Below are 27,474 nucleotides of genomic sequence, written 5' to 3'. Positions count from 1 at the left end.
GGACAGTTTTGGATGACTTCCAAAAATGAATCAGGAGACCACTAAGCTTTTTCAACAAGAAATCAGTGAGTCTTCCAACACACATACGTACGCTATAGTGCTAGGAAGACCTGAAAATGTGCAAGGGCCTTTCCGGAATAATAAAATTCAAGGCAGTGGAATTTGAGCCAAAGTAAATTGGGCAATATAAATGCTGGAAACCGTGATGCAGGTCTCTGTAGGAAAAGGACTTTTCTTTTTTGTATAGTTTTAAGATTTTCATTTAGTTACTTTCACAGAGTATTTTTATGTCCAAGAAAACTATCTTAAACTACCTGAAATGAATGGATTATTCCGAAACAGGAAAGTTAAAAAATCAAATTGTTTTTCACTAGCACTTCCTCTACAAAAGAACACAATTACTGGAAGTGCCCTTTGCTCTAGTACATGAGCTCATTGTGAGAATCTCGTGTTTTTGCAATTGAACAAACTTAAAACAGTGATGACAAACTTTCCCCTAACAGTTTATTTATAAAAGAGTGAATACTTGTGTGAACTGAAGCTATGAGACTGGAGAAAGCCAACTGAGGCAGAGGCATACAGACTCCCACTCCTAACTCCGAAGTTCTAGAAGAATGCCTGTGAACTCAAAGCCATCAGTCGGACTGGGTAAGGTTGGTTCAGCTTCCTGAACCTGTTTACTGGTCTGTGAGACGAGCGGGTTGAATTGGATGAGCTTGCTAGTCCAACCCGACACACACCCTCCTGAATGCCCTCCCCCTGGGTGTAGGTGGGGCTTGGGAATAAGACAGGACATCACTCCCATGATGAGATTATATGGCAGAAGGGGTTTTGCAGATGTACCAACCCCTCAAACTCACACTGTAGAAAGATTTGAAAATGTGCACATATCTTGTTGCTACAGGCCATGGAGATGTTCCTTTAAATTCTTTCCTAGTTTAAAACACAGTTGTCTTCAAATATTTTAACATGCGCAAGACAGAGCAGTCTTACTCTATGTGGCGTGGGGCAGGAGGCCGGTAAGATGGCATGGGAATGCCTGGAAATTACAGGGAGGTAGTTTTTGCTCAATATGAAGACAGAATGCAGATACAGGTGTGAAAGATCCTCTGTGTTCACTGTATTGAATTGTTACAAAGTTAAGGGGTAACTATAACGGAACACTGCAAGATCAACTACATGTATGTGGTGTGCAGTGGTATTAGGAAGCATCCCACCAAGCCTTCCTCAGCCTGCAAGGATACTCCTTCACACGATTCAACGCGGACCATTATCACCAACTTTCTAGGTGTGTCCCTTACCTGGGAACCAGAATTCAAAGTGAGTTGCCAAGAAGGCAAGGATAGGAATACAAAGCAGCGAAAATCCAGACAGCTGACATTTAGCTTTGAACAAGATGGGATATTCAGGAAGACCAACCTGAGTGTGGAAAGTTATAGGAGGCTGGGATGGAAGGGGGTGGAGGCAACCTATTAGCAAAGTGAGGGCAGCCTCTCTATGGAGGCTTTAAAGGCATTATCTCATTGCATTCTCACGCCAATCCTAAGTAATAAAAAAAAAAAGTAATAGTAGTATGATTATCAAATCCATTTATGGACGAGGAAACTGAGACTGAAAGTTAGTTCACATTCCCCAGTTGCACAGGTAGAAGTGGCAGAGGGGGGACTTGAACCCAGACAGTCTTACCTTAGCACCTTCACTCCCAACCACCAGTGTCTCAGTTGGGATAAATGGGAAGTCTTCCATTCTGTCCCCCTGGGTTAGGGAGAGGAGGAGAGCCCTCTACTTTTGGGGGGGGGCACATCGTTTTGAGGTTCAAGGAACCTCAGGTTGGTGGTGAACATTAGCAGAGAAGAACTAAAGATTGTTGTAATCAGCCTTTCCTAGCTGGAGATACTCCCAACAGGCACTCTTGTTTCCTATAAGTTGGCTTTTAGTAAAGGAAACCACTCCTTCACAGTCCCTGGCTGGTATAACGTTTCTTGTTAGGTCAACGTTCTGTCTTTGTAGTTATATCTATCGTGAATTTATCAGATTGTTTGCACTCTTTACCCACTTGATTTGGTATTTCCACCTGTAACTCTAGAAGTTTAGAAGACTGACCTGTCCTATCCACTGCATTTTGATGGAGAGGTAGCTGCCATTTGGGAGGTTGTCTTCCTGTGGTGAGAGGACCAGACATTAACAATCCTGGGACTTCTTTTATTGCCATCTTGGGCTGCCTTGTGCCCCTCCCCAACACTCAGCACCCACCCCCTGGGGTGTGCTATGTGCCTCACAGGAGGAACGTTCCAGAGCTGGGCTGCCATCTTCCATGCGCCCCACAGCCAGGCGGGACTTCTTGTTACTCCAGTTCCTGCTTGCTCCCGTCAGGCAGGCAGGGTGTGTAGATACTAGGATTGTGGGAAGGTGGGGGCAATTCCGGCTCCTTGCAGCTCTAGCTCTAGGTTTGGTAATGGACCTTCAAGCCAGGCCGTGCATCTACTGCTAAATTGGGAGGGGTAAGGAGAATTCCACTGAAGGACATGTTTACCTGGACTCGGGATTGCATCTTTAGAAGCCTGCAGTGCTGTCCTTGTAAAAAATGCAAAGCAGAGTCAAAAGAAATTAATATGATCTTGAAAAGGTCAGACTGAGTCTGAACGTAGCTCTTTAAAATGCTTTATCAATTAGAGACCAGAGATTTTTCCTGATGATATTTATTTCATAAATGTAATTATTTTCTAAAACATATTAAAATAGAAAACATGTTCCTTTGATCAATTTATACAAAGAAAATATCAATATAGTAATAAAAATACTGAAAATATATGAAAAGCACCAGAACATTAGAGAAATTATACTGGCAACAATTCTAGGAATATATTTTTTTTTTTGCAATTGTATAATAAAGTGCTATTAAATCCAGTCAAAATTAGTGGTAAGATATAAAAACAGTTATGGTATTATTATGAAACTTGAGGCTAGGTTTACCAGCAATCACATTAGGCTACTTGCAGATCAATTTAATAATGTTTCATTAATGTTTTCAAGGAGAATCTATTAATGTCTACTCCCAAGTGAAAACAAAAATCTAAATCTAAATGTTGGTCCTTAGTCATTTGGTCATGAACTGCTAATGAATGACACAATTAACAAAAAAATTCTTAAAAATTATAGAACAAACTGTAGAGTTCCAAAAATAATCATACAAATGCAATTAAATAAAATCAAATGTCAACATATGTGATTAATCAAGACAAGTACAAAAGTAGTTAGATAGATGCCTTTGACTTTATCATTAATTTTCACTAATTCTGCCTAGTCACATTTAGTAAACACACAAACGTTAGCAAGATGTGTTACTAAATTCAATAATAAAAGACGAGCCCAGACATCAAGCAAGAATATTTTAGTGGCTCAACAGAATTTTCACATGAAACATTAAAGGGACACTGTTAGGACAATACATTTCCAATCTTGACTGATTATTTCCTCATTTATTTGCAGAGGAACAAAAACCGTACACAAACACTGTGGGATTGGATTATATTAGAGCCCCAAATCTCACACGTAAGGGACAGCCACTGTGCACGCACAGGGAGAGACTCTGACTAGTACTTAGGGTGGGCTGCGGTCTGTTTCACATCGGGAGCTGGTAAACTGAAACAGAAAAATCAGCCCAATTAAGACAAAGTAGAAGACCAGGATCCTTTAAAGTTCTATTTCCTAAGTCGATTTTGAAGGAACTCTATTATATCATGTTTCGTAACCCAACTTCTGAATTTGTACCTCTAAAGATGAAAGCCACCAACACTATACCTCAGAATAATAATAACAATAAAACCCTACGCACAGCACCATCCCAACTCAAAATGTATTTTACAGGCAGACTACTTTTCCTCTCATATAGAGTAGATTTACATTTCAGTCAAGGTGGACTGAACATGAGCATATGAATGCTGAGACACACTTCACTTCGTTAGGCCTGCTTGAGCACAGCGTATCTTTGAGGAATTAGCCACCACGTGGGGGATTATTACAACAAAGGCAGAGAACCAGGCGAGTCAATTCTCCCTGACTGAAAGGTTTTACAGTTCATCAGGAGTTAAGAGTTTTCATTCTTTAACGTGATTGCTGACATTTGGTACTTCTAAGTTTTATTCCACCCTTATGGATGCTCCAGTGTTTTCTAAGTTCTCTTCTCATGTAAGTCAAATATGCTGCTATGCAGCTCAAAACAGTACTTTAAAAAAATTACCTAGAAAGAGGATGAAGAAGTACAACTCGGGGTCTACAAAGAGACTCCTCGGATCAGGAAGGAGAGCGAAGCCAGTACAATGCAGGTTCTGGCCTCTCTACACATTAGGTGAAAGGTTCAGTGTCCAGGCCCAGGCAACAACACGTGAGTGCGTCAAGAGGGCTGGAAAGTGAACCCGCTTGAAGAGATTTTTTTTCTGGACTTTACTAACAGAATTCAAAGAAAAGCCAACAAAACTCAGTTTTCCAAATGTCATCTAAGTAAGAGTATTCATAAAAAAGCCCCAGATTAATAAAAGGCAGCCTGTTAATAAAGAACACTGATAAGAAACAAAGGCTTAAGGTAGTTTGGCATCAGAGAGTTTGACATTCCAAAAGAATAGCGGCTATCATCTGGAAGAAATTCTCAAAATTACCAGGTCATGATCACATAAATTATTCTGTATAAGTCGGTTTTCTTTTTCAATATACATGTTCTCCTATATACATAGTATAGAAAAGCAAATGAGTTGGCTCAGCTATAATTCCATCCTAAAAAGCAGACTACATTTTTTGGCTGCAACAAAGCATTTTACTTATATTTTTCAGTTCGGCTAATGTATATAATAAAACTTAAACAAGCTTTCAAAGCATTCAAACCAAAATGAAAAAAATAAGTTATATTTAAACTATTAATTTACACAGTGGATGTGCCTTTACTTACTAACTATATAATCTCTTATAATCAATTTCTTCAGCATTTTTAGGGTACTTTGTTATTCTAACAGTTTATTTTTTAAGACATGTATCTATTCCCCTCTCCCCAAGTGTTGCGCATTTCTGTCTAGCGAGCACAGGTGTGCATCAATCGCTTCTAGTACTTTCCCGTTTGGTGGCGCAGTTTTGAGTCTGTTACTTGTTTCAACTAACGAATGAATCAGCCATGCTGCCTACCGGGCACCACTTCTCTAACTGTACAACAAGTAGAAGAAAGAGATGACAAAAGCAAGCGAGAGCATCATTAGGGAAAGCAGCAGCTGGTGGAACCAGATACAACGCTGGACTTGGTCTTGAAGCTTCCTATTGCTTTCTAGTAAACGATTGAGCTAAAGAGGAAAAAAAGGATGAAAGATGTGTATTAATAAAACAGTACACTAATCAAGGGAACGACAAATCAGAAAATCAGAAATCCAAACACTTAAGGGCTTGAAGCTGGAAATGCAATGAGGAATTAGATTTGCTTGGTGCTTACTCTGATTTTTAAAAGGACAATTTTCTAGTTGAGAAAGGAGCAAAGCAATCACTTCCTGGTGGTACAGAACCCCTTGAGCTCCCGCAGGCTACTCAGAAAGAGTGCCTCTCCATTTCTTTCAAATTTAAATGCACCACATGGTACTTTTTCCACTAGATGGAATTCTTTGCTACTCCACAAAGCACCACGACCTTGCTACCCTGTCCCTATTCCAAATGAAAACCTCCAGAAGTATAACTCATCACTTACTATTTCTGATTTGCTTTCCCTTCACAAAGCAGACAGCATTTCTGTCGTGTCTATGACACATTCTTCCTTGTGTCAGTGGGAAAAACTGGATTTCTAATGTTCATTTGCATGGACAACTTTGTTTTCGTTAGGAAGCACGAAACCTTACCTGTAGACATATATCTTCACTGGTTTTATCTGACATGTTAAAAGCACTGTCTTTTAACGTAAGAGTGGTTGGTTTGCTGCCTTCGATAATGTGGCATCTTAATCTACAAAAATCCAAAATAAACATAACTTTTAAACATTGTTAGTGTGATTTTTTTAATAGAAGTAAAATAGAAAATGAAAAAAGTCAAACACGAAGTCTATGAAACAGGTGTGAAAGTACTCACATCTCCCTTATCCTCTCCCTACACCCACCCAAGGTAGCTGCTCAGTGTGTATGTACCGTCCAGCTTTTTCACACAGGTATAAGGAACAGAAGAGATCGCAAATACTGCTTGACAACGCATAGCATGCAATGGAAAGCTTTTTATAAGGTATTCAGTACAATTCACCCAAGTATCTTACAATTTGAAGGAAACTATCCTTTCTAGACAGGAGATGGCACTTGTTGGGCCTTTAGGACCAAACCAGAGAGCCTCCCACTTCCTGTGAAACAAAAGCGATCCCATTTTGACCATACAGGAAAGCAAGCCAGTAGTAACTGATAAACAAAAATACATTCAACTCCCCCCAAACTCCCCCAATTTTGAGGGACTGTTTCAGAAGTACTTTAAACTCAGCTCCAACATCTTTTACACCAGAGATTCTTAACCTTTCAAAATATTTCCATAGCCATGGCTTTGACAAAATAAACTCTCGATAAAAATATAAATAGGTGCTCCTGTAATTTAACTTTAATATTTAAATATATACATAGTCCATCTAAAGACAGTCAATACAATTCCAGCCTTACCTACCTCTGCACTCCTTCCTTCCTCCACACAAGGCTACCCCCCACCTCTGCTTTAGGTCCTGGCCCTTTCCGCCATCTCAGGAATTGCACTGCCAATCATCTAATATATTCCACTTCTCCTCTTCAAATGATCCTTGCTACTGGCTTTTAAAAACCCTCAAATCTCTCCCATTAACAAACCCAGAACAAAATGACCCCTTCATCAATGCCATATTCTTCCTTCCAAATCCTACCCTAAGCCCTCCCCAACAAGCCAAACTTCCCGAACAACTTTCCTGTTTCCAATCTCTTCAGCTTCTGAAGGATGGCTCTTGGTACTGGCTCCAGCCATTGAAAGAGCTCTCCATAAGGTCATCAGTCACCTCTGTGATGTCAACACCACTGATCACTGCTCACGCCTCATCCTTCCTGACCTCACGGCAGCATTAGGTATAACAGACCAGTCTCTCCTTTTGTGAAGTGCTCTCCTCCTTCAAGGACAGTCACCACAGAGCCCCTGCTTTGCCTCGTAATTCTGTTGGGTTGTTCTCTTCTATTTGGCCATCAAACAGTCCTCCAGGCTTGGTCTAACTTGTATCCCCTCTTGCTGGGACAACTGAAATACAACTTGTTTCACTGGGCCCACTCTTGTTCTCTTCCAATTCACAAATGGAGTGTGACCTTTTCAACGGCAAACCCAATCAGGTTGATGCCTCACCACGGGCTTCATGATCATGACCTCACTTACCTGTTCCACTTTCTTACCATGGATCCTCTCACTGTGTTCCAGCCACACCTACATTCTTTCAATGTCTTTTTGAAGAGTTCCTTCAGTCATGACCACTACTAGTTCCCCAGAGTCTCCTCTATAAAATGGGGACAATAAGAGCACCTACCTCACTGGGCTGTTTTAGAGTAAATGAGCACATGAATGTCAAGAACTTAGGACTGTGCTGGCACGTAGTAAGCTCTGTTTAACTAACTCTCAATATCATTGCTTCACCTGTGCCTGCCTGCCCAAGGTCTATTTTCCACACAGTGTTCAGAACAATCCTTTATAAAAATAAGCCTGTCACCTTGAAGCTTTGCTCAGCACCTTCCAATGGTTGCTCCTATCACTCAAAATTTCTTGCTACGGCCACAATCTGGCTCCCAGCTACCTCTTTGACCTCATCTCCCACCACACTCCCCCTACCCACTCAAGCTATACTGACCTCCTTGCTATTCTCCACATGGACCAAGCACACTCCTTTTTCATTTTTTTCTGCCTGGAAAGCTCTTTTTTTCCAGTTATCTACGGGGCCTGCTCTCTCATTTCCTTCAATTTCTGCTAAATGCCAGCAGAGTGGCCATCCTTAACGACCTTTTATAGGTTTCTCAATCCTGGCATTAGTGACATGTTGAGCCAGGCAATCCTCTGTGTTGAGCAGTCTCCCTGGCTTCTACCCACTTGATGCCAGTTGCACCATTTCCACCCAACTATGATAATCAAAATATGTCTCCAGGCATTGTCAAATTCCCGTTCCCCCCGCCCATCTGAGGACACTGCTATAAACAACAGGAGCACTCCAATAAGCAAAACAAAACCACAACACAGACCCTTCTCTTTCCACCTGTTGTGCATCTTTTCAAGGCATTTATCACTATGTGACACCCATGCATGCACATATATATGCATATATCTACACACTCACAGGTTTTTCCCCAATAGGAGAATGTCATACATATTTTTCTGTGACTAGGTTTTTTTCTACCGAATAATACATCACAGATATCTTTCCATGTCAGAACAAAGAGAGGTACCTCATCTTTTTGAAGGGCTGTAGAGTGCTCGAGTGTACTCCTGAGTCAGAATCAATTTGATGGCAATGGATTTGGTTTTTTTTTTTTTTGGTTAGAATATTCCTTAATAGGGTGTTATGGATTGAATTGTGTCCCCCCAAAATATGTGCTGTAAATCCTAACCTCTATGCCTGTGGTTATAATACCATTTGGGCATGGGTTGCTGTTGTTATGTTAATGAGGCAGGACTTCTAGTCTCCTATACTGCAGAGATCCCTAAAATGTGGAAACAGTTTTGGAATTGGGTAATGGAAAGAGACTGAGGAGTTTTAAGTTGACTAATAGTAAGGTGGCATAGTGGTTAAGTGCTACGGCTGCTAACCAAAGGGTCGGCAGTTTGAATCCGCCAGGCGCTCCTTGGAAACTCTACGGAGCAGTTCTACTCTGTCCTATAGGGTCGATATGAGTCGGAATCGACTCGACGGCACTGGGTTACTGGGTAATAGTAAAAGCCTAGACTGCCTTGAAGACAGTTGGTAGAATTATGGATGCCAAAGGTAATTCTGGTGAGGGCTCAGAAGGAAGTGAGGAGAGCTACGGGAAGTCTCTATCATCTCATAGAATATATATGGTGTCAGCAACAGGATGTTACTAGAAATGTGGATGTTAAATGTGCTTTTCTGGTGAGGCTTTAAAAGCAAATGACAAACGTGACTGGACAATGGAGGAAGGGTGATGCTTTTATGCAGTGGCAAAGAACTTGTTTCAATTATGTTTAAATGTTTGGTGGAAGGTAGAACTTATAAGTGATGAACCTGGATATCTGGCTGATGAGATTTCTAAGCAAGATCTTAAAGGGGCCGTGCGGTTTCTCCTTGCTGCTTATAGCAAAATGCAAGAGGAAAGAGATGGACTTAAAAATGAACTATTCGAAATGAAAACAGAACTTAAAGATTTGGAAAATTCTATTGTACAAACTAAGGACACATGTCCTAGAATGTTCACCAAGGACATGGTTACACAATCTTCTCTTAAAGAAATTAAGCCTGTGACTGATGGATCTAACCAACTACTACAGCGGAAAACTCATCAGCTTAGACTTAAGTAGACAGAGAAAGAATGAAAGGAAAAAATGCTATCTGCCTCTTCTAATTCTACAGGCAGGAAACAGGCCAAAGGAGCTATATCTGTTGTCCTCCAAGAAAAGAAAGGGACCATCCCTGGAGCAGCTCGGAGATCAACAGAACTGTTGCAAGGAGCACGGGAAGCAGGGCCTTCTAGGTTTCAAGGAGTGGGGCCATGGTTTCCTGGATCTCAAAGAGTGGGGCCACAGACCCCTAGGTTTCAAAGAGTCAGATCTTTGCCAACTTGGTTCTGGAGTGGGGCTGCCATTAAGGTGTGCCAGATGGATGGGTCCACTGTCCAAAGCTGAGGGGGCAGGGGTGCCAGGCCCAAGGGGCAGAAGAATGGGGCCTGCCAGGGCAGAGAGGGTAGGGTTGCCACTCGATGAACTAGGAGAATGGGGCCATGGTTAAGTGCTACAGTTGCTAACCAAAAGGTCGGCAGTTCAAATCCACCAGGTGCTTCTTGGAAACTCTATGGGGCAGTTCTACTCTGTCCTACAGGGTCGCTATGAGTCAGAATTGACTCAATGGCAGTGGGTTTGGTTTGGTTTAAAGCCTAGGGAGCAGAGTTGCCATCTCAGAGGGCCTGGAAGCTGAGCTAAGGCCCAGGGCTAAGGGGCCTCTACCCAGAATCCAGTGGGCATGGCCAATACCCAGAGTCTGGAGGGCAGGGCCATTGCCCAGATGGTCTCAGAGAACAGATAAATATTTTCAAACCCTAAGAGCGAATGTAAATTGTTCTGCTTGGCTTTGTACTTGCTTGATGCCCGTTATTCCTTCTTTCCCCCCAATTTCTCCCATATGTAATGGAAGTGTCTATCTTGTGCCTGCTTCACCATTGTATTTTGGCAACAGACAACTTGTAATCTAGATTTCACAGGTTCACAGATGAATAGGAATTTTGCCCCAGGATGGAATACGCCTAAAGTCTCAGTCATATTTTATTTAGATGATTCAGAAGATGAGATTTGGGACTTGGAGTTGATTTAAGACTTTTGAGATGGTGCGATGGGGTGAATGTGTTTTGCATGTGGTAAGGACATGAATTTTGGGGGGCCAAAGGGTGGAAAGTTATGGACTGACCTGTGTTCCCCCAAAATAGGTGTTATAAATCCTAACCTCTATGCCTGTGGTTATAATCCCATTTGGGAACGAGTTGTCTTTGTTATGCTAATGAGATAGGATCAGTGTAGGGTGTATCTTGAGTCAATCTCTTTTGAGATATAAAAGAGTGTAAATGCAAGCTAGCAAGGACAGAGAGGGGAAGAGAGATGCCAAGGCACTTAAAGATCACTCAGGAGCAGAAGCTCGAGGAGACAGGGACCTTCCTCCAGAGCCCAAAGACAGAGAAAGCCTTCTCCTAGAGCTGGCACCCTGAATTTGGAGTTCTAGTTTCCTGAAATGTAAGAAAATAAATTTCTGCTTGTTCAAGCCACCCATTTGTGTTACAGCAACCATAGATAACTAAGACATCGGGATATGATCAAACATATTTCACTATTGCTTTCCTGGTAATGATCTAGGTTCTTTCCAATTTTTCACTATCACAAACAATGCTGCAACACATATTCTAGTACACAAGGTGAACATTCCTACAAGGGAAACTGTAAGGACAAGAGATCTACATCTGGAAGCTGGAGAGGTCAGATACTTGTGCTGGCCTACAGGCACGTTTCTGCTATGAACTGTCTCCCTGAGAAATGCTGGGTCTCTTTCATCTTGGCATCCCCAGAGCCTTGCAGAGCTCTGTGTCCACACCAGACAACTGAATGTCTGCCTCGCCCATGTTGGCACATTTCTTGCTGATTTTTCGCAACACACATTTGAGAGCCTGTGAGTAAAAAGCATACCTATGCTCCATAACTTTGTTTTTGGGAACTTCTTTCCAGAACTGAGCCAACTCTGCTGGGCCTGAGCCAGATGACTGCTCCATTTCTGCAGCCATTATCAGAAAACGGTCCTGTGCAGAGACTGTTAAACCTGTATTCCAAAAGGGTAATTCATCACACAAACAGGAACCTTTACAAAGGGCTGGACATGTGGCTGAAGGCATTATACTAGAATACAACATTAAGGAAATTATGGGACTATCTTGAAAAAGGAAAAGTTTTTCTAAAAATAAAGAATTATTTTATTATTATTTTCTTGAAATCCAAGTTCAACTGTGATATTTTAAACAATCTTACTTGTTTAAAAACAAATTTTAATGTTAGAAAGGTGAGGTGACTTGCTGATAGTACCTTAAATTCTAGATTTGAGCCTAGCCTTGTTGCCTCAACTCCCAGCCAGCCCCAGGTTCCCCCCATGACACCCTACACTGGCCAACGTGCTGCAACTCACCCCCGTGAGGAGACACAACTATGTCAACCGATGCGCCAGGTTCACAGCTGCTGTTGCTTGGCTTGACTCTGTATTTCTCTGGAGCGGTTGTTCTCACCTGTTTATGGACACAATAGTCACATAATACCCTTCAAGCATTTTGGGAGGAAATGGCTTTAAAATAATTTAAAGAAAATTAGCAGTTGATGAACAAACAGTTTACAAAGTAACTTTACTGGTTTTATGCATAGAATGTACTTTCCCCCCACCAATAGGAAAAAAGTCTCTCCATCCATTTAAAAATATACTCTTAACTCCAATTATTACTCGTACCTGTTGCTGTCTAGTCAATTCTGAGTCATAGCAACCCTATAGGATAGAACAGAACTGCCCCATAGGGTTTCTGAGGAGCAGCTGGTAGATTCGAACTGCCAACCTTTTGATCAGCAGCCAAGCTCTTAACCACTGTGCCACCAGGGCTCCGATTTTTCACTTAGGCTTGCTAATAAAAAATCAATCCATCTGTTAAATATTTATCCTGTCTGTTAACTGCCTAAATTGAATAATACAAATTCAAACAACTCAATGCACCTTGGAACACATATTGGAACAGTGTTCAGACATTAAAAAAACAGTAGATAATCAAAGCACATCCAGAAGATCCTGGTGGTTAATATGAATTAAACAGAAGATTTAAGGAAGCAATACCTACAATATGAGGTGGTGGTGGTGGTGGGTAACTCTTAATTATGCTGCATCAGGTTAGTAATCCAAGCTAAACCACACTCCAGAATATACCACACTTGGGGGGAAAATGCACTTTGGATTTTTATAGTTTCATCTTTCACTGTTATTATGAATTAGATTATTCATACCATGAAGAGCAATTTCTCTTGGGTTTTATTTACAACAAACATTAAACCCTGGGATCAATTTGGACGTTAGCCTATTAATGCATATTAAAGATTGAGACACAGATCCCAGGGAACACTTCAGATAAGTAATGCTGCTTGCTTAGAACTAGGAGGCAGTACAACGTGTCTAAAATATAAATGAAAACATTGCTGAATTTCAGAATTATTAATCTTTCAAATAGACAGCTAAAATCACTTCCCATGTCAAATTTTCACAAATGATTTCTTATAACTATATCTCTAAATATTTACCTTAAATGCCACTATGTTTTTAGTTACATTCGTCAACACTATTAAAGTTTTCTTCTCTCCAGATTCTGCAGTTCCAAAATACAGTTCTTCTGCTGGGCTATGATGTGACAAAAACATAAAGCATATGTATTACTCAGAATAAATGACAACTGATGATAAGCCTGAAGGAAAATATTTCATTAATATTTTATACCCATTTGTACAGAGAGAGATTTCATCAAAAAAATAAAACAACAAAACGAATACTTAATGTATTTTGTATTTTAATCTCACTGATTCAATATATGCTATTTGAGAAGTCCTATGGTTTTCCCCAGATCAAAAGCAAAATAGGAAAGAAGAGAGAATTAGGAAGATTCTGAATTAGTCCTATACTCAGCACAATCTTAAGATGCATTTATTAAAATTCTTAGGAAGGTTATAGATAATTACCAAAGCAAAGAAGGCAATGCTGCTTCAACTTTACCTAATTACAAACAAAGTAGAATAGGGCATTATTTTTATATACCAACAGAGAGGAGCAAAACTTAAAAAAGGAGGTTCATTAGGGATGTATTCAAGTAACAGAATAATTTCTTAGTAAACATAAAGGCTTCTTCTAAGTACAGTCATGCATCACTTAACGCCCACGATACTTACTGTGAAATAGAATGTTATGCGATTTGGACATTGTGCCAACACCATATTATATACAGGCAGCTCCCCGGGTTATGAACGTCAGACTTATGTACAACCCCTAATTATGGACCGACCCCCGTAAAGCCTATTATATTAAAAATTCAAGGTATATACAATGGTTCGTAATAATAAACAGGTACCATTTTGTGATGCACATCAAAATATTATTACTGTATTATTATGTTAAAGATGCTTTAGTGTATCTGGAAGTGTTTAATGCTTTTTATGCATAGAAAGGTACATTATATACTATATACTAAGACAAACATTTGACTAACTTATGTTAGATAGGAGTTATACCTAACTGTTCTGACTTATGTACAAACTTGACTTAAAGACAGGTTTAGGAACAGAACTCGTCCATAATCCAGGAACCGCCTGTACTTAACAAATCTATATGGGATACTGTAGTGTACTCTACCATAATACAACTGGCAGCACAATGGCTTTGTATACAAGAGACATGAGATACACGTGTTGAGGGTGGGAAGCTGCTGCGCTCGCTATGTCCAGTTACGTCCACTAAGTCCCGTTCTTTGATTGGGATTTCTGAACTCTATTTTAACCTTAATGGGACTACAGACATATTTGCAGTCATATCCTGCCTGAATGGACATTACGCAGTGCATGACTGTAATAGGAAAGGGGAGGAATAAACACAGAAATAAAATTTGTGGTGAGAACTGCAAGGGAGAACTTATCAAACAATAAAATCAGCAAGCCTCAAAATTCAAAATTTGCTGTTCTTGGCCACTGTCATGACCATGACTTAAAATAAAAATTAAATGACTCAAGCAAAGCTTGTGGAGTTTAATTACATTAACCACACTGTATCGGATTCCTCAAACCAATGGGAATAATACTGTTTTTGTTTCACATAAAGAATCACTAAGGTGAATCTTCAGGTAACTCTTGATTTTGATAGACACCTTTAAATAAACCATTTTATATCCAGAATTTCTGCCTAGCAGAGGTACTTATTCATCTGGAGAATACGTATTTTTAAGGAGGCGCTCTTTTACAAGGGCTTTGTCTAGCTCTGGGCAAGATGGTAAACTAGCACTGTTGCTAACTTGCTTTTAGAACTCAATCTTGAATATGCCATCAAATTGCTCTTAGAAATCAGCACAAAAACTGTGAGAAGCTCTGGGGAGACAGCCGTTTAAGTTGAGTCCTTATATATTTGTAGGAGATGCACTGTCTGGGAGGGAGAGAAGGCCAGGGAGAGGTACAGTCCAAACTGCAAACCTGGAAACTTCCATTCTCTAGTCTCACTTTCTCCCTCACCTGGTCTTCCTCCCATACATACTTTGTATTTATAAACTGGAACCTAAGTTTTTGACATGTCTTCACTGAAAAAAAGAGCCCTGGTAGCACAGTGGTTAAATGCTTGGCTGCTAACCGAAAGGCTGGCAATTCAAGCCCACCAGTTACCTCTGAGAGAGAAAAGTGTGGCCGTCTGCTTCTGTAAAGATTTACAGCCTTGGAAACCGTGTAGGGTAGTTCTACTCTGTCCTATAGGGCTGCTATGAGTTGGAATCAACTTGACGGAAACGGGTTTGGTTTTCAGTGAAAAAACAGTAACTTCTAAACAAGTAGAGGGAAAAATGAGGAAAAAGAAAACTTATGAAAAGGAAAAAATGGCAAAGAAAAGTCATGAAAAATAGAAAGTACACACCTGTGCACACAAAGATGGTGGAAATAAATCCAAATATAATAGTTCTCAAAATACGGATAAACAGATTAACATTGTCAATTGACAGAGTCTCAGGTTACATTTAAAAAAAAAAAAAAGCCCGGATGTATTCTTCCTAAGAGACATACCTAAAACACAGTTACGATGTTTAAAGGTTTCAAGTAAAGGGATAGAAAGTGATATACTAGAGTCTTCACTAAAAAAAGTTGATGTGACGTAGCAATATTAACATAAGGCTTAATAGAGTTATCGATCAAAAGCATCATTAGTGAAAAAGAGGCTTTCACATTATGGTGAAAGAAACAATCCTGAATCTTTTGGGCTGAATAACAACGACAACAACGACAACAAAGATGGGCTGAAATTTGGGTTTAGTAAAAAACCTAGTTTTATGGTTTAGTTTCAGCCTTTGGAAGGTCAAATGCCAAATGGCTACTTCAATGTCAGTTCTGGCATCCCAGAACTTGTGCAAGTAGAACAGTATCGGTGACATGAAAAGAAATACGTTATTCAGATTAATGGTTAAGATGTGAATATTCACTTTTATTACCTGACCTGTGAGGAGAGCCCTTCACACACGCTCAGTGGAATAAGTAACAAAATGATAGCTAAAAGTGGCTGCTCTATCTGGAGATGAAGGCGAGTCTTCAGATAACCCTTGCTTTTGTATGTTCATAGGTTCAAAAACAGTACAAAAGAAAAGTTTTAATTTTGCAGCTCCCAAGATGATCAAGATATGTTATAAAAGTACAGCTAATAAGATCCTCAACTATTACCTGATGTGTAATAAGGGCCCTTTAAACACACTCAATGGTTTCTTGAATGCTTTCATCTTTGAATCAACTTTTTCATTCTCTTCTGCTTTGGAATTAGGTTCTGCTAGGCTAATCTAAAGATAAAAAATGAAAAAGAAAAGATAAAGAAATTTAGTTTCACACTGATATATGGGCAGGACATTAGGTCAGAAAGTACACACTGAGGCTATTTAAAAGAGTTTCAAAATTTGTTCTAAATTGTCACATTGTATTTGTACCTCTATTAAGCCTCTGATTACTCATGTGAAGAGGGACAACCAAGTGCTCTTTAAAAAATGAGAGAGAGGAACTTGATCAATTAGGATATCTTAGACAAAACAATTCCTTCCAGATGAATTTTGCCAACCTTTATACTAAAGCAGGAGATCAGTCTTTTATACATTAAAACGACTCTACTGGTCAGCTAGTCCCATCCTCCCTCTTTCTGTTTAGATAGAAAGATGCGGAAGGGCAGCAAGTTAAGGGACATACCCGAAACCACACAGCCAGCTAGTGGCAGGACTGGGGCTAGACTGCAACTTTTGACTCAATTTCATTTCATTCTTAAAATTACCTTTTTTACAGGAGCTGTTTGTTCTTCATTAGAAATTGTTTCCAAGGTTTCTTTGCCATCACTTTCTATATCTTCTTTACTTGAAGTTTCATCCTCACTGGTAATAGGCCCATTTTCACACAATGGTGTTTGGAAATCATCATCTACTAGTGGTGGATAGCTATATTTGAAAGGATCCTAAAAGAAAAGAATTTGTATCAACCGGCTAAAAGGTGGGTAGAGAAATAATTCTCTTAATGAATTTAAAATTCATTATTTTGGTCAAGAAAATAGGCTTAATTTGATAGTGAAATTTAAAATTTAAATTAAGAAAGTATTTCAAACCAGAAAAGGAAAGATAGCAGTAAATGGTGTGGGACAAATGGCTACACATCTATAAAAGAATCGAGTCAGGTCTTTATTTCAACTCTTTATCCCCAAAACAATTTCAGATGGATAAAAACTTTAAATGAACACGTGTATGTGTATGTGTGTAAAAGCCAGATAAGCTCTAGAACAACACATAAGGAAATTTAAAATATGATGCTTAAGTAGGGAAGGCATTAGTAAAAACTGTACAGACCTAGAAGCCATAAAAATATTGATAAAAATTGAGCACAACAAAATGAAACATTTCTGAATGGCAAAAGAACAAACAATATCCAACCAACTAACTGACAAAAAAAAACCCTTACAAACAAAAAAACATACAGCTCTTTTTTAAAAAGGTTGCAACTGGGAAAATATTTACAACATATCAGAAACAAAAGATTCATTAACATGTGAAAATCAACAAGAAAAAGACTAACAACTCAAGGGGTAAAGAAATGATACAGAGTTCATAGAAAAAGGAAATCTCTGGAGGAAAATTAGCAGTAACTATCAAAATTAAAAACTAAGTATATCTATTGATCCAACATTTTCACTTCTAGGGGCTGATCCTATACATGTACTTGCTGCACCTGTGTGTCAACAGTTATTTACAAGGCTATTCACTGCAGCACTGGGAGTAACGACAAAAGATTAGGAAACAACTAAAGATCTTCAAGAGAAAGCCAATTAAATAATGTTATACCCATACAATGGAATGTTCTGTAATGGTTTGAAAACGAGATAGACTTGTAAGAATCAATATGGTTTATGTGCATGTATAACTTCTGAGAAACAACTTAAATAAATTGTTAAAGAGTAGTTGCGCTACAAATTTGACTATAATTCTGAAGAAAATATTCCACTGACAACAGAGAAGACAGAGAAACCTTTTCGACACATAAAAATCCTTTTTACTAAATACCATTGGGTTGCTATGAGTCGAAATTGACTCAATGGCAATGGGTTATTCATTTTAAGTTACAACAATTCTATGGGCAAATTATTAAAAATCGGCAAATCAAATAAAATTGCTATTTTAACTAACGGAAGTACTTTAAATGAACCGTATTATGTTTTTCTAGGATAAAATGTGAAATATAAAGCCTCAGAATAGGAAAGTAACAAACTTTAAAAAATACTGCCTTGAGTTTTCTTCTATTTAAAGAAAACAAACAAAAGGACATACCAAAACTTTTCATCTTGTTAGTCCTTGGTTCTGGCTGAATACAATTTTGCCAGGCAGGCAGTATATAAAGTAGATTGTAGAAATCAAATAATTGAAATATTATCAATCAAGTTAACCCAAAGCATACCAAATCCACAGGTTGCACAGTTTACATAAAAAAGTCATTATCACAATAACTTCACTGTTATGTAGCATTAAAAATTTCACATGGAGCTACTGAGTCTTGGTCTCTTACTTGTAGGTAGTAAAGTCATTAATAAGTTTTTGATAGTATATACTTAATAATATCTTTTAAAATTTAAAAGATTGTTCAACAGCAAATAATTGGAAGCAAACTAGAGACATTAAAAGGAAACTAAACAACACAGGGTTCTGCCCTAGGCACTGGAATACTACGTAGCCATGAACAAGAGTAAGAAGCTTTGGACACAGTGATCTCTAAGACATGCTGTGAAGAAAGAGCAGGATGCACAATAGTGCACATGTACACTATATGTACACTACCTGTTTAAAAGAGAGAGGAGGAAGAATTATACACACTTATTTGTTTACATAAGCAACACACACCCCCGGAGAGAAATGCAGCTGGTGAGGGGACTAGGGTGGCTGGCGATAGGAGTGGGAGGGAGGCTTTTCACTGAATACTCGTTTATACCTTTTCAGTTCAGAATCGTGTAAAGATATTCACTACTCAAAAAAATTAACATTAAAGATTAAGTGTCTGCAGCACTGCTTGCTACTCTCGGGAATCTGGGATTTTTCTTTGGATGTTATGATACTGCTTCTCCTTTTTCCTTGAGGAAATAGAGTCTAATGTGCCATTATGCAGTATAATTAAAAAAAAAAGTTTCCAGTACTATACTTACAGTTCCACCCATGTGGGGAGGCAGGTATTCTACACTGACATACTCCTGGATTTCATTTTTACTTGTAAACTTCAACAAACTCATTGCTTCTGGACCCAGCCAAGTTTTCACAAGTTTGAAAGCAGCTGAAGGAAAAACAGTGAATTCATTTAAAAATTTTAAAATTCTTTTCATTCTCTTTCTCAATTAATTTATCGTATGTGCTAACTCAGGTCTGCTGAAATTACTTTGGGCTGTAACCTGTTGATACTTATCTTTAAAAAGCATGATAATTAATGTTCTCTAATGTCTATATGATGAAGAATGTTGAATATACCATGGACTGCCTGAAGAATGAGCAAATCTTGTCTTGGAAGAAGTATAGCCAGAATGTTCATTAGAAGCAAGGATGGTGAGACTTCATCTCATATACTTTGGACATGTTATCAGGGACCAGTCCCTGGAGAAGGACATCATGCTTGGTAAAGTAGAGGGTCAGTGAAAGAGAGGAAGACCCTCAACAAGATGGACTGACACAGTGGCTGCAACAACGGGCTCGAACACAGCAATGATTGTGAGGATGGCGCAGACTGGGCAGTGTTTTGTTCTGTTATACACAGGGTCACTATGAGTTCGAACCGACTTGACGGCATCTAACAACAACAACAATTTCTATAGGTGTTTACATTGTCACTGTCCTTTATGGGTTTCAAATGGTCCATGAAGACTCAGAAAGATTAAATCACCCTGATGTTCATTAATAAACTTATCAAGGTTCTGGCCCCTGAACAAATCCATCAATGATCCCAAATTTCCAGACACTAAATCAAAATGTGGTGTGATTCAGGGAACTGACTGCAGAGTACTTTGCAGCCAGTCATTTATGTCACCTACCTTATGGTTCTGACAAAGCCCCAATCTGAAAAAAACTACTCAAATGGGAAGTCAGGAACAGAAGGTAGCAACCCTCCTCATTACGGGTGTGAGCCACCTGGAGACTGAGGACAGCAACTACCCAGATTCTCTACCTAAGCTAAAACTTCTCTGCCTTTCCCATATCCTGCAGCTTATATAATTGTGGGGAATCTATGGAACCTGTAAGAACAAACTGCACTAAAAAGCAGCTGTTTGGTAATTACGATCTTTTTCTGTCATGCCATTTCTTACATATACTTAATTTTTTAAACCTCATTTCCTCCATGATAGTTTAAATAGAGTCCCTGGGTGGTCCAAATAGTTAACATGCTCACTGCTAACCGAAAGGTTGGTGGCTCGAATCTACCCAGAGGCATCTGGGAAAAAAGGCCTGGCAATCCACTTCCAAAAAATCAGCTATTGAAAACTCTATGGAGCTGTTTACTCTGACACACATGGGGTTGCCGTGAGTCAGGGTTGACTAGACGGCAGCTGGTTAGGTTTTGTTTTTTTTTATTCTAAACACAATTTTAAGAAATTAAAAGAGGAATAACGCATTCAATTTGCAAAAATGTCAATGAAAACAATTTCAGGAAATAAAACAGCATGATAAACATTAAATAGTAGTTCAGGAAATTATGTCTTTACTTTGGCTAACTAGGCTTTAATTTTTTTTTTATATAACATTTTTAAATTTTCAATTTAAAAAGTCTGCTCAAAAGCTATGCTACTTGAATTAAATAAATACTAAAAATTGACTTTTTCATAACAGTTTTACTGAGACATAATGCATACACCGTCCTTTTGAAGTATACGATTCAATAGTTTTCAGTATACTCAGAGTTGTGCAACCAACACCACTGTCTAGTTCCAGAACATTTTCATCACACCAAAAAGAAACCCTGTACCCGTGAAGCAGTCACTCCCTATACCTGCCTCACCCCAGTCCCCAGCAACCACTCATCTGCTTTCTGTCTCTACAGATGTGTCTATTCTAAACATTTCATATAAATGGAATCATACGATATATGGCTTCTTCTGACTGGCTTCGTTCAGTTAGCATGTTTAGAAGCGTCATACATATTGTAGCATTTTTATGTCTGATAATACTCCACTGTACGTATATAAAACATTTCTTTATCCATTCATCAAGCAATGGATATCTGGGTTGTTCCAACTACTGACTAGTACTTTGTGGAGAACTTTTGTATATATATTCATAACGGATACTGATCTTTACTTTTTTGTGATGCCTGTGTCTAGCTTTGATAGCGGGATAATTGTGATATCATAGAATGAATTAGGAAGTATCCCCTCCTCTTCTGTTTTTTGGAAGAGTTTGAGAAGGATTGGTGTTAATTGTCTAAACAGTTGGCAGAATCCACCAGAGTGAAGCAGTCTGGACCAAGACTTTTCTTTGCTGGAATTTTTTGATTAGTGATTCATTATCTTTGTTATAGTCCGTTCAGATTTTCTATTTCTTCATAAGTCAGTTTTGGTAGTTTGTGTGTCTCCAGAAAGTTGCCCATTATCATTTAGGTTATCTAATTTGTTGGTGCACAACTGTTCATGGTATTCCCTTACAATCCTTTTTATTTCTCTAAAATAAAGAAGGTAGTGATGTCCTTTCTTTCATTTCTGATTTTGGTAATTCGAGCTTTCTTTTTCCCCTTGGTCAGTTTAGCTTAGGGTTTGTCAATTTTGTTGATCTTTTCAAAGAGCCAGCTTTTAGTTTTGTTGATTCTATTTAATAATTCTGACTTGTACAAGCAAAAATGAAAATGCCCATTCTGAACACATTAAACTTACAATTTACCAACTTTGAAGTTGGTAAATAGTGTTTCAATGACTTTTTTTTTATATCAGAAAATATATCATGACTGTCATAACGATCATGTGACTACAGTGATTTGGGGTAAATTTCAGATTCCTCTGACCCACCTCAACAGCTGAAGCCCATGAGAAAATTCAGCCAAGGCCTGTGTTCTATCACATATCCTAATTGTGGGTGACAAACTGAGGCTTCTTGTCATAGTTTCACCTGAGTGGTTGAATATTTTGAGGCTGTTGTTAGAGAACACTAGTGGGCACCCTGGGAGCCTGGGGAGAGAATATTAGCCAAGTTTTCTTAGGAACAGCCTTTGGGGTTTTCTAGCTCCGGATTCCATGAGTGCATGCCAAGTACAATATAAGTGTTTTTTTTTTTTTTTTAACTGCAGAAATACAGCTAGATTAGCAAAGAGAAAAGAAAAGCAAACACTTTCTTAGGAAAGTATAAACAATAAACTCACCATTCATTATCCAAGGCATATCAAAGATTACCAATTTTGCTACAAGACAAAAAAAAAAAAGAAAATTCACTGAATGTGACTTAGTATCTCTATAGCAATATTACCTACGCCTGACCTAGAACAAATGGACACCTAGATGTAACCAAAAGCTGAGCTGGTCGACTGAATCCTCATTCAGTGAAGCACGAGCAGTGCTAGAAGGGAACACCTCAGAACAGTCAGGGCCTCACCCAGGATGCCTGCTTGTGGAAAATGAATGCTGTACTATCACTGGCCTCTGACAAACAGCCTGTCAAATACACTACTTTTGTTTGCAGAAAGGTATGAAAGAAAACAATTGAGAGGGCAAGTGGAGTCTTTGGATGTGGCACATCATGTCACTGCTAAAGGCCAACAAATGCTAACAATGATTTCCAAGACCAATTTATGGCTTCAAGTATCACTTTCTAAGGATACCGTTAAATCACTCTCACAGTTGCCCCCCCTCCCTTTTTAATAAATGACTCATGTTTTAAGGAACAAAAATTATTTTTACTTTTCTTAATATTATGAGCTCCAGGAAGCCAATAATTCCAAAGTATACAGAAGTACAGAAGTATTATTTGTATACCGAGATGAAGATATTCAACAGCCCTGCTAACAACTGTAAGAACAAGAAACCACAAAGGAGATTTTTGATATCCAATTCATTCTTCTATTCCAGATGAATCAAAATGTAACTTTATTCTCTGAACGTAGGAAAGTAAAGTACGTGTAATGAACACGTTATCTGCAAAGAGGTACCCTGGGGCTTAATATCTGTCTTAACCTGAGATATGCTGAAAAAGATCTGGGTTCAAGATTTTAAGGCATAATATTTATATTTCATGAAAGCTTTTGAAGCACAACCAATTTAAGATCCTTCTGTCTGCTAAACTACATTATATAGGGGGATAAATATGTATATTATTTCTAGCTAATTGAAATTATGGAGTTGGCAAAGAATACTGAATATACCAGACTGCCAGAAGAACGAATAAATCTGTCTTAGAAGAAGTGCTGCCAGAATGCTCCTTAGAAGCAAGAATGGCGAGACTATGTCTCACATACTTCGGACATGTTATCAGGAGGGACCAGTCGCTGGAGAAGGAGATCGTGCTTGGTAAAGTAGAGGGACAGTGAAAAAGAGAAAGACCTTCAACAAGATGGACTGACACAGTGACTGCAACAATGGGCTCAAACACAGCACTGATAGTGAGGATGGCGCAGGACCAGGCAGTGTTTTGCTCTATTGTACAACAGGGTCACTATGAGTCAGAACCAACCCGACAGCACCTAGCAACATCAACAATTGAAATGAATAGTATTCCAATTTATTTTATATACATCCATGAATTAACTAAGAGTTTTCTCAAAGGATCTTGGACCTGTTTTATAATAATGATATTTATACTATTTATAAGCGGTTCATCCCAAACTCCTTTAGATATTTCAAAAAACAGTAGGTATTTTATTTTCACTTTGTAGAGAAGAAAAATAAGGCTAGTAATATGGAGTAGTGATGCCCGACTGACCACTAACTGGCACTGCTCAGCATGCCTTAATGAATCTGGGTACGTGTCAGATAAAGGAAGGATTCATAAGGAACAGCAGCTCCTACAGGTTCCCCAGGTTGGATGCTAGTTGGCTTGGTCATTCTCTTTACCTAAAAACATTCCCCAATACTCTCTGAAGAGATCTGAGCACAGGGTTACTGGTGGTACTGTCCATTGAGATCCACCATGCTTTTGGTCTGCTCCTCACTTCACATTAATATTAATAATGCGATAGCATGCCCAAAGTAAGATGATTTGGGGATTTTACGCTTTAGTGTCATCGTGGGGTCTCGAGTCCCAAAAGACTCTAATTGAGGTATTTGCCAGGGGTTTGCTCAGGCACACCTGTATGTAACTTTTCCATTTTCTGATATCTGCAGCCTCTGTTTTTCCCCTTTCAACCCACTATGGTTAAATATATGTGACTGTCTATGTAGGGTGGCACATTTCATTTCTCGGGGGATAACCATCATATACATTCAACAAATAAAAAATGAATACAACATGTTTAGGAGCTCTTCATTCAGATAATTCATGAAAGAGTCACAATTAACAAAACAAAGCACAACACCAAAAACCCGAACTCCAAATGCCTGATTCAAATATAGTGCCTTCTCATCAACTGTTTTCTTAATGGGATCTTTTTAAATAAGGATTAGTAATGGAAACCCTGGTGGGGGAGCAGTTAAATGCTATGGCTAACCAAAGGGTCAGTAGTTCAAATCCGCCAGGCGCTCCTTGGAAACTCTATGGGGCAGTTCTACTCTGTCCTATAGGGTCGCTATGAATCGGAATCGACTCGATGACAGTGGGTTTTGTGGTTTTTTCATGCAGTGTACTTTATTTATCAATGCTGCTTATCTGTTCCTGTGCCCAATAAATAAATAAGTTTCTAAATTAGTAAAAGAGGGTAATCATTCATGCTTTTACGTCCGTGGGGGGGTGTGTGTGTACGAGTTATATGGCACGCCATGCGTACAGTTTAGAACTTACACTCTTAAATTAACTGTAAAGGATAATGTTCATTGATGAAGGATTTTTCCCTGTACATATGAGGAATTACACTTACACTTCTATGAACACATGTAAAACACTTCATCAGAAAACAATGTTTCAGGTATGAAAGTCTGTAAGAAAAAATCTATAACAATAACAATATAAGGCTCCACAATTCTCAGACACTGTCTACAGTTTCTATGTTGCTCCACAATTCTCAGACACTGTCTACAGTTTCTATGTTATATTTTTATAAAGTAGTAAGTTACTTACAGAGGTATTTAGGATAATAAACCTTAAAGCAGTTGATGATAAAGCGTACGAAGTCCATGTCCTAAAATAAAGATTATACATTAAAATTATTAAGACTTTCCACATTAAAAATTATTAAGACTTTCCACATTAGAGAACTTTAAATAGCACATTTTATAAAAGTGATACATTATTACATCCAAATGAGACAATTATTAAATATTTCAAATAAATGTTTGATATAAATATTAATATTCTTAGGGATTAAGGCTCTAAGTCACCAAGTTACTATAATAATCCCCCAAAACTGAGTTAAAGAACTCAGATGCTTGTTGATACTTCAACATCATTCATGTTACCTCAAACTAGTTACATGCTTCAGGCAACTAAGGCAATGTGACATTATAAAATGAATCTAACAGCAATCCCCAAAGAGAAATTCCAAAAATCTATTGAGCAATTAAAGAATTGCTGAAAACAAGTATGCAGTTTACAAGCAAGCTACTTGGAATGATAATACGTATGTATATAAAACCAAAAAAAAAACCCAAACCCACTGCCCTCGAATCGATTCCGACTCATAGCGACCCTATAGGACAGAGTAGAACTGCCCCATACAGTTTCCAAGGAGCGCCTGGCGGATTCAAACTGCTGACCTCTTGGTTAGCAGCCGTAGCACTTAACTACCACACCACCAGGGTTTCCATGTATATAAAGGCTGATATATTTACTTTTTAAACTTAATTTTTAAACCTCATAATAGCGTCAATAAAATATACTTTATTAATAATTTACACAACCGTTAGTGGGATCACACTGGCTGATCACCTGTTGTATCTACTCCACTCCTGGCTTCCCAGACTTTTTTGTGTAGGGACTAGAATTAGTTTTCTAGTTTCTATTCATTCAAGTGTTGTTCGTCTATTCCAATTTCTGGAAGACTTTATAAACATAGTTGTCTAGGTAGTTCTACTGCTTTGAGCATTTTTGTTTGTTTGTCATGAGCTGCTGAGTTGATTCTGAATCATGACGACCACAGCAACGTGAAATCAGGTTCTCAGGGTTATTTTCACGTGGATCGTTTCATTTCCTTTTATTTCAAGGTCACAGGCTGATTCACTAATCCTGATCAGCCACCTGATAAAGACTGTGGGATGACAGATACAACCAGGCAAACTCAGATCCATCACAACTAGTGAGAGGTGCGTTGTCCTAGAGATGAGAACCAATAAAGTCATCCCGTTGTGAGCTGCAGCATCTTTAACTAGAGTAAATCGGTAGTAAGCCTCCTTAGCTATTTGAAGTACTTATTTTATGGGATAAATCTTAGTATATAATTATACCTTCACAACTAGTCATTATTTCCACTGTTCACAGAGTTCAATAAATCATAGTTAAGTAAGAGTCAAAGAAAATATCTGAAAATAACTAGAGGTATACAAAAATTTGGGTTACCCAGTTTATAATCTGTGGTTCCCAGACATTATGCCTGAAAATTCTTTGTCCAATATCCTTGTTTTCATCTTTTACTGTATGGACTATCCATGCTCATATAATCTCAAAAATACCAAAACAAAACAAAAAACAAACCCATTGCTGTCAAGTTGATTCTGACTCCTAGCGACTGTAAAGGACAGAGTAGAACTGCCTCACAGGGTTTCCAAGAGGTGGTTGGTGCATTCAAACTGCCGACCTTTTGCTTAGCAGCCAAGTTCTTAACCACTGCACCACCAGGGCTCCTGCATAATCTGCATAGTCTCAAGTTACTGCTAATTCAAGTGAAGTTGATAGGAAGTCATGGGTGTACAAAAGTTAGCAGGTACTGCACACAATAGCTCACTGAGGCCTATGGCTCTGCATTCTGGAAGGATGTTATCGAGGACATTATTCATTTGCTTATAAAATGTGTTCTCTTTGAGGACCCATGAAAGACATTTCTCTCTGGTTTAAGTATTAGGAATAGATGTGCTTCTCCTAAAGTTCTGGTGTTACAGTATGACCACTGACTAATTTTAAATGATTGTCTTTCCTCTGGGCAGGCAGCTGGGAAGCTTAGAGCCAAATTGGTGACTCAACTCTATGTTTTTGTAAAAAAAATTTTTTGCCTTGAAATCCTGTATATATCTTAATATGCAGATTGAAATCCTTTATAAATCATGATAGGATTCTACATAAATAATATTTTTAAAAATCCAGTAAGATTGAAGTATTTTACAATACTAATAATGATTCAAATACCTAGTAATGCAACTAACAACAATGCAAATAAACCTTATTTACAAAGTAAAGATAT

The 27,474-nt window shown here is 38.6% G+C and overlaps 1 protein-coding gene across 6 annotated transcripts in view; it reads right to left on the bottom strand.

Annotated features, from left to right (window-relative positions):
• Positions 1–2,817: 2,817 nt before the first annotated feature.
• MOSPD2 (motile sperm domain containing 2) overlaps positions 2,818–27,474 on the bottom strand; it is a 46,529-nt gene continuing 21,872 nt past the window's right edge. For 5 of the 6 annotated variants that reach the window (XM_010595775.3, XM_023555196.1, XM_023555198.1 and 2 more), the window contains 10 exons: positions 25,203–25,263; positions 22,360–22,398; positions 19,175–19,299; positions 16,772–16,948; positions 16,180–16,292; positions 13,030–13,126; positions 11,885–11,981; positions 11,395–11,524; positions 5,868–5,970; positions 2,818–5,324 (listed from right to left, as the gene is read on the bottom strand). In XM_010595775.3, the coding sequence (XP_010594077.1) occupies positions 5,187–5,324; positions 5,868–5,970; positions 11,395–11,524; positions 11,885–11,981; positions 13,030–13,126; positions 16,180–16,292; positions 16,772–16,948; positions 19,175–19,299; positions 22,360–22,398; positions 25,203–25,263 (1,080 nt within the window). In that variant the 3' untranslated portion in view covers positions 2,818–5,186. The remainder of the gene's footprint in view (positions 5,325–5,867; positions 5,971–11,394; positions 11,525–11,884; positions 11,982–13,029; positions 13,127–16,179; positions 16,293–16,771; positions 16,949–19,174; positions 19,300–22,359; positions 22,399–25,202; positions 25,264–27,474) is intronic. The other variant, XM_023555197.1, reaches the window with a different exon arrangement.

This window comes from Loxodonta africana, chromosome X, assembly GCF_030014295.1.
Source record: "Loxodonta africana isolate mLoxAfr1 chromosome X, mLoxAfr1.hap2, whole genome shotgun sequence".
Lineage (NCBI taxonomy): Eukaryota > Metazoa > Chordata > Mammalia > Proboscidea > Elephantidae > Loxodonta > Loxodonta africana.
Note: the sequence above shows the minus strand (reverse complement) of the source record. Positions and strands in the feature narration are given on the sequence as shown.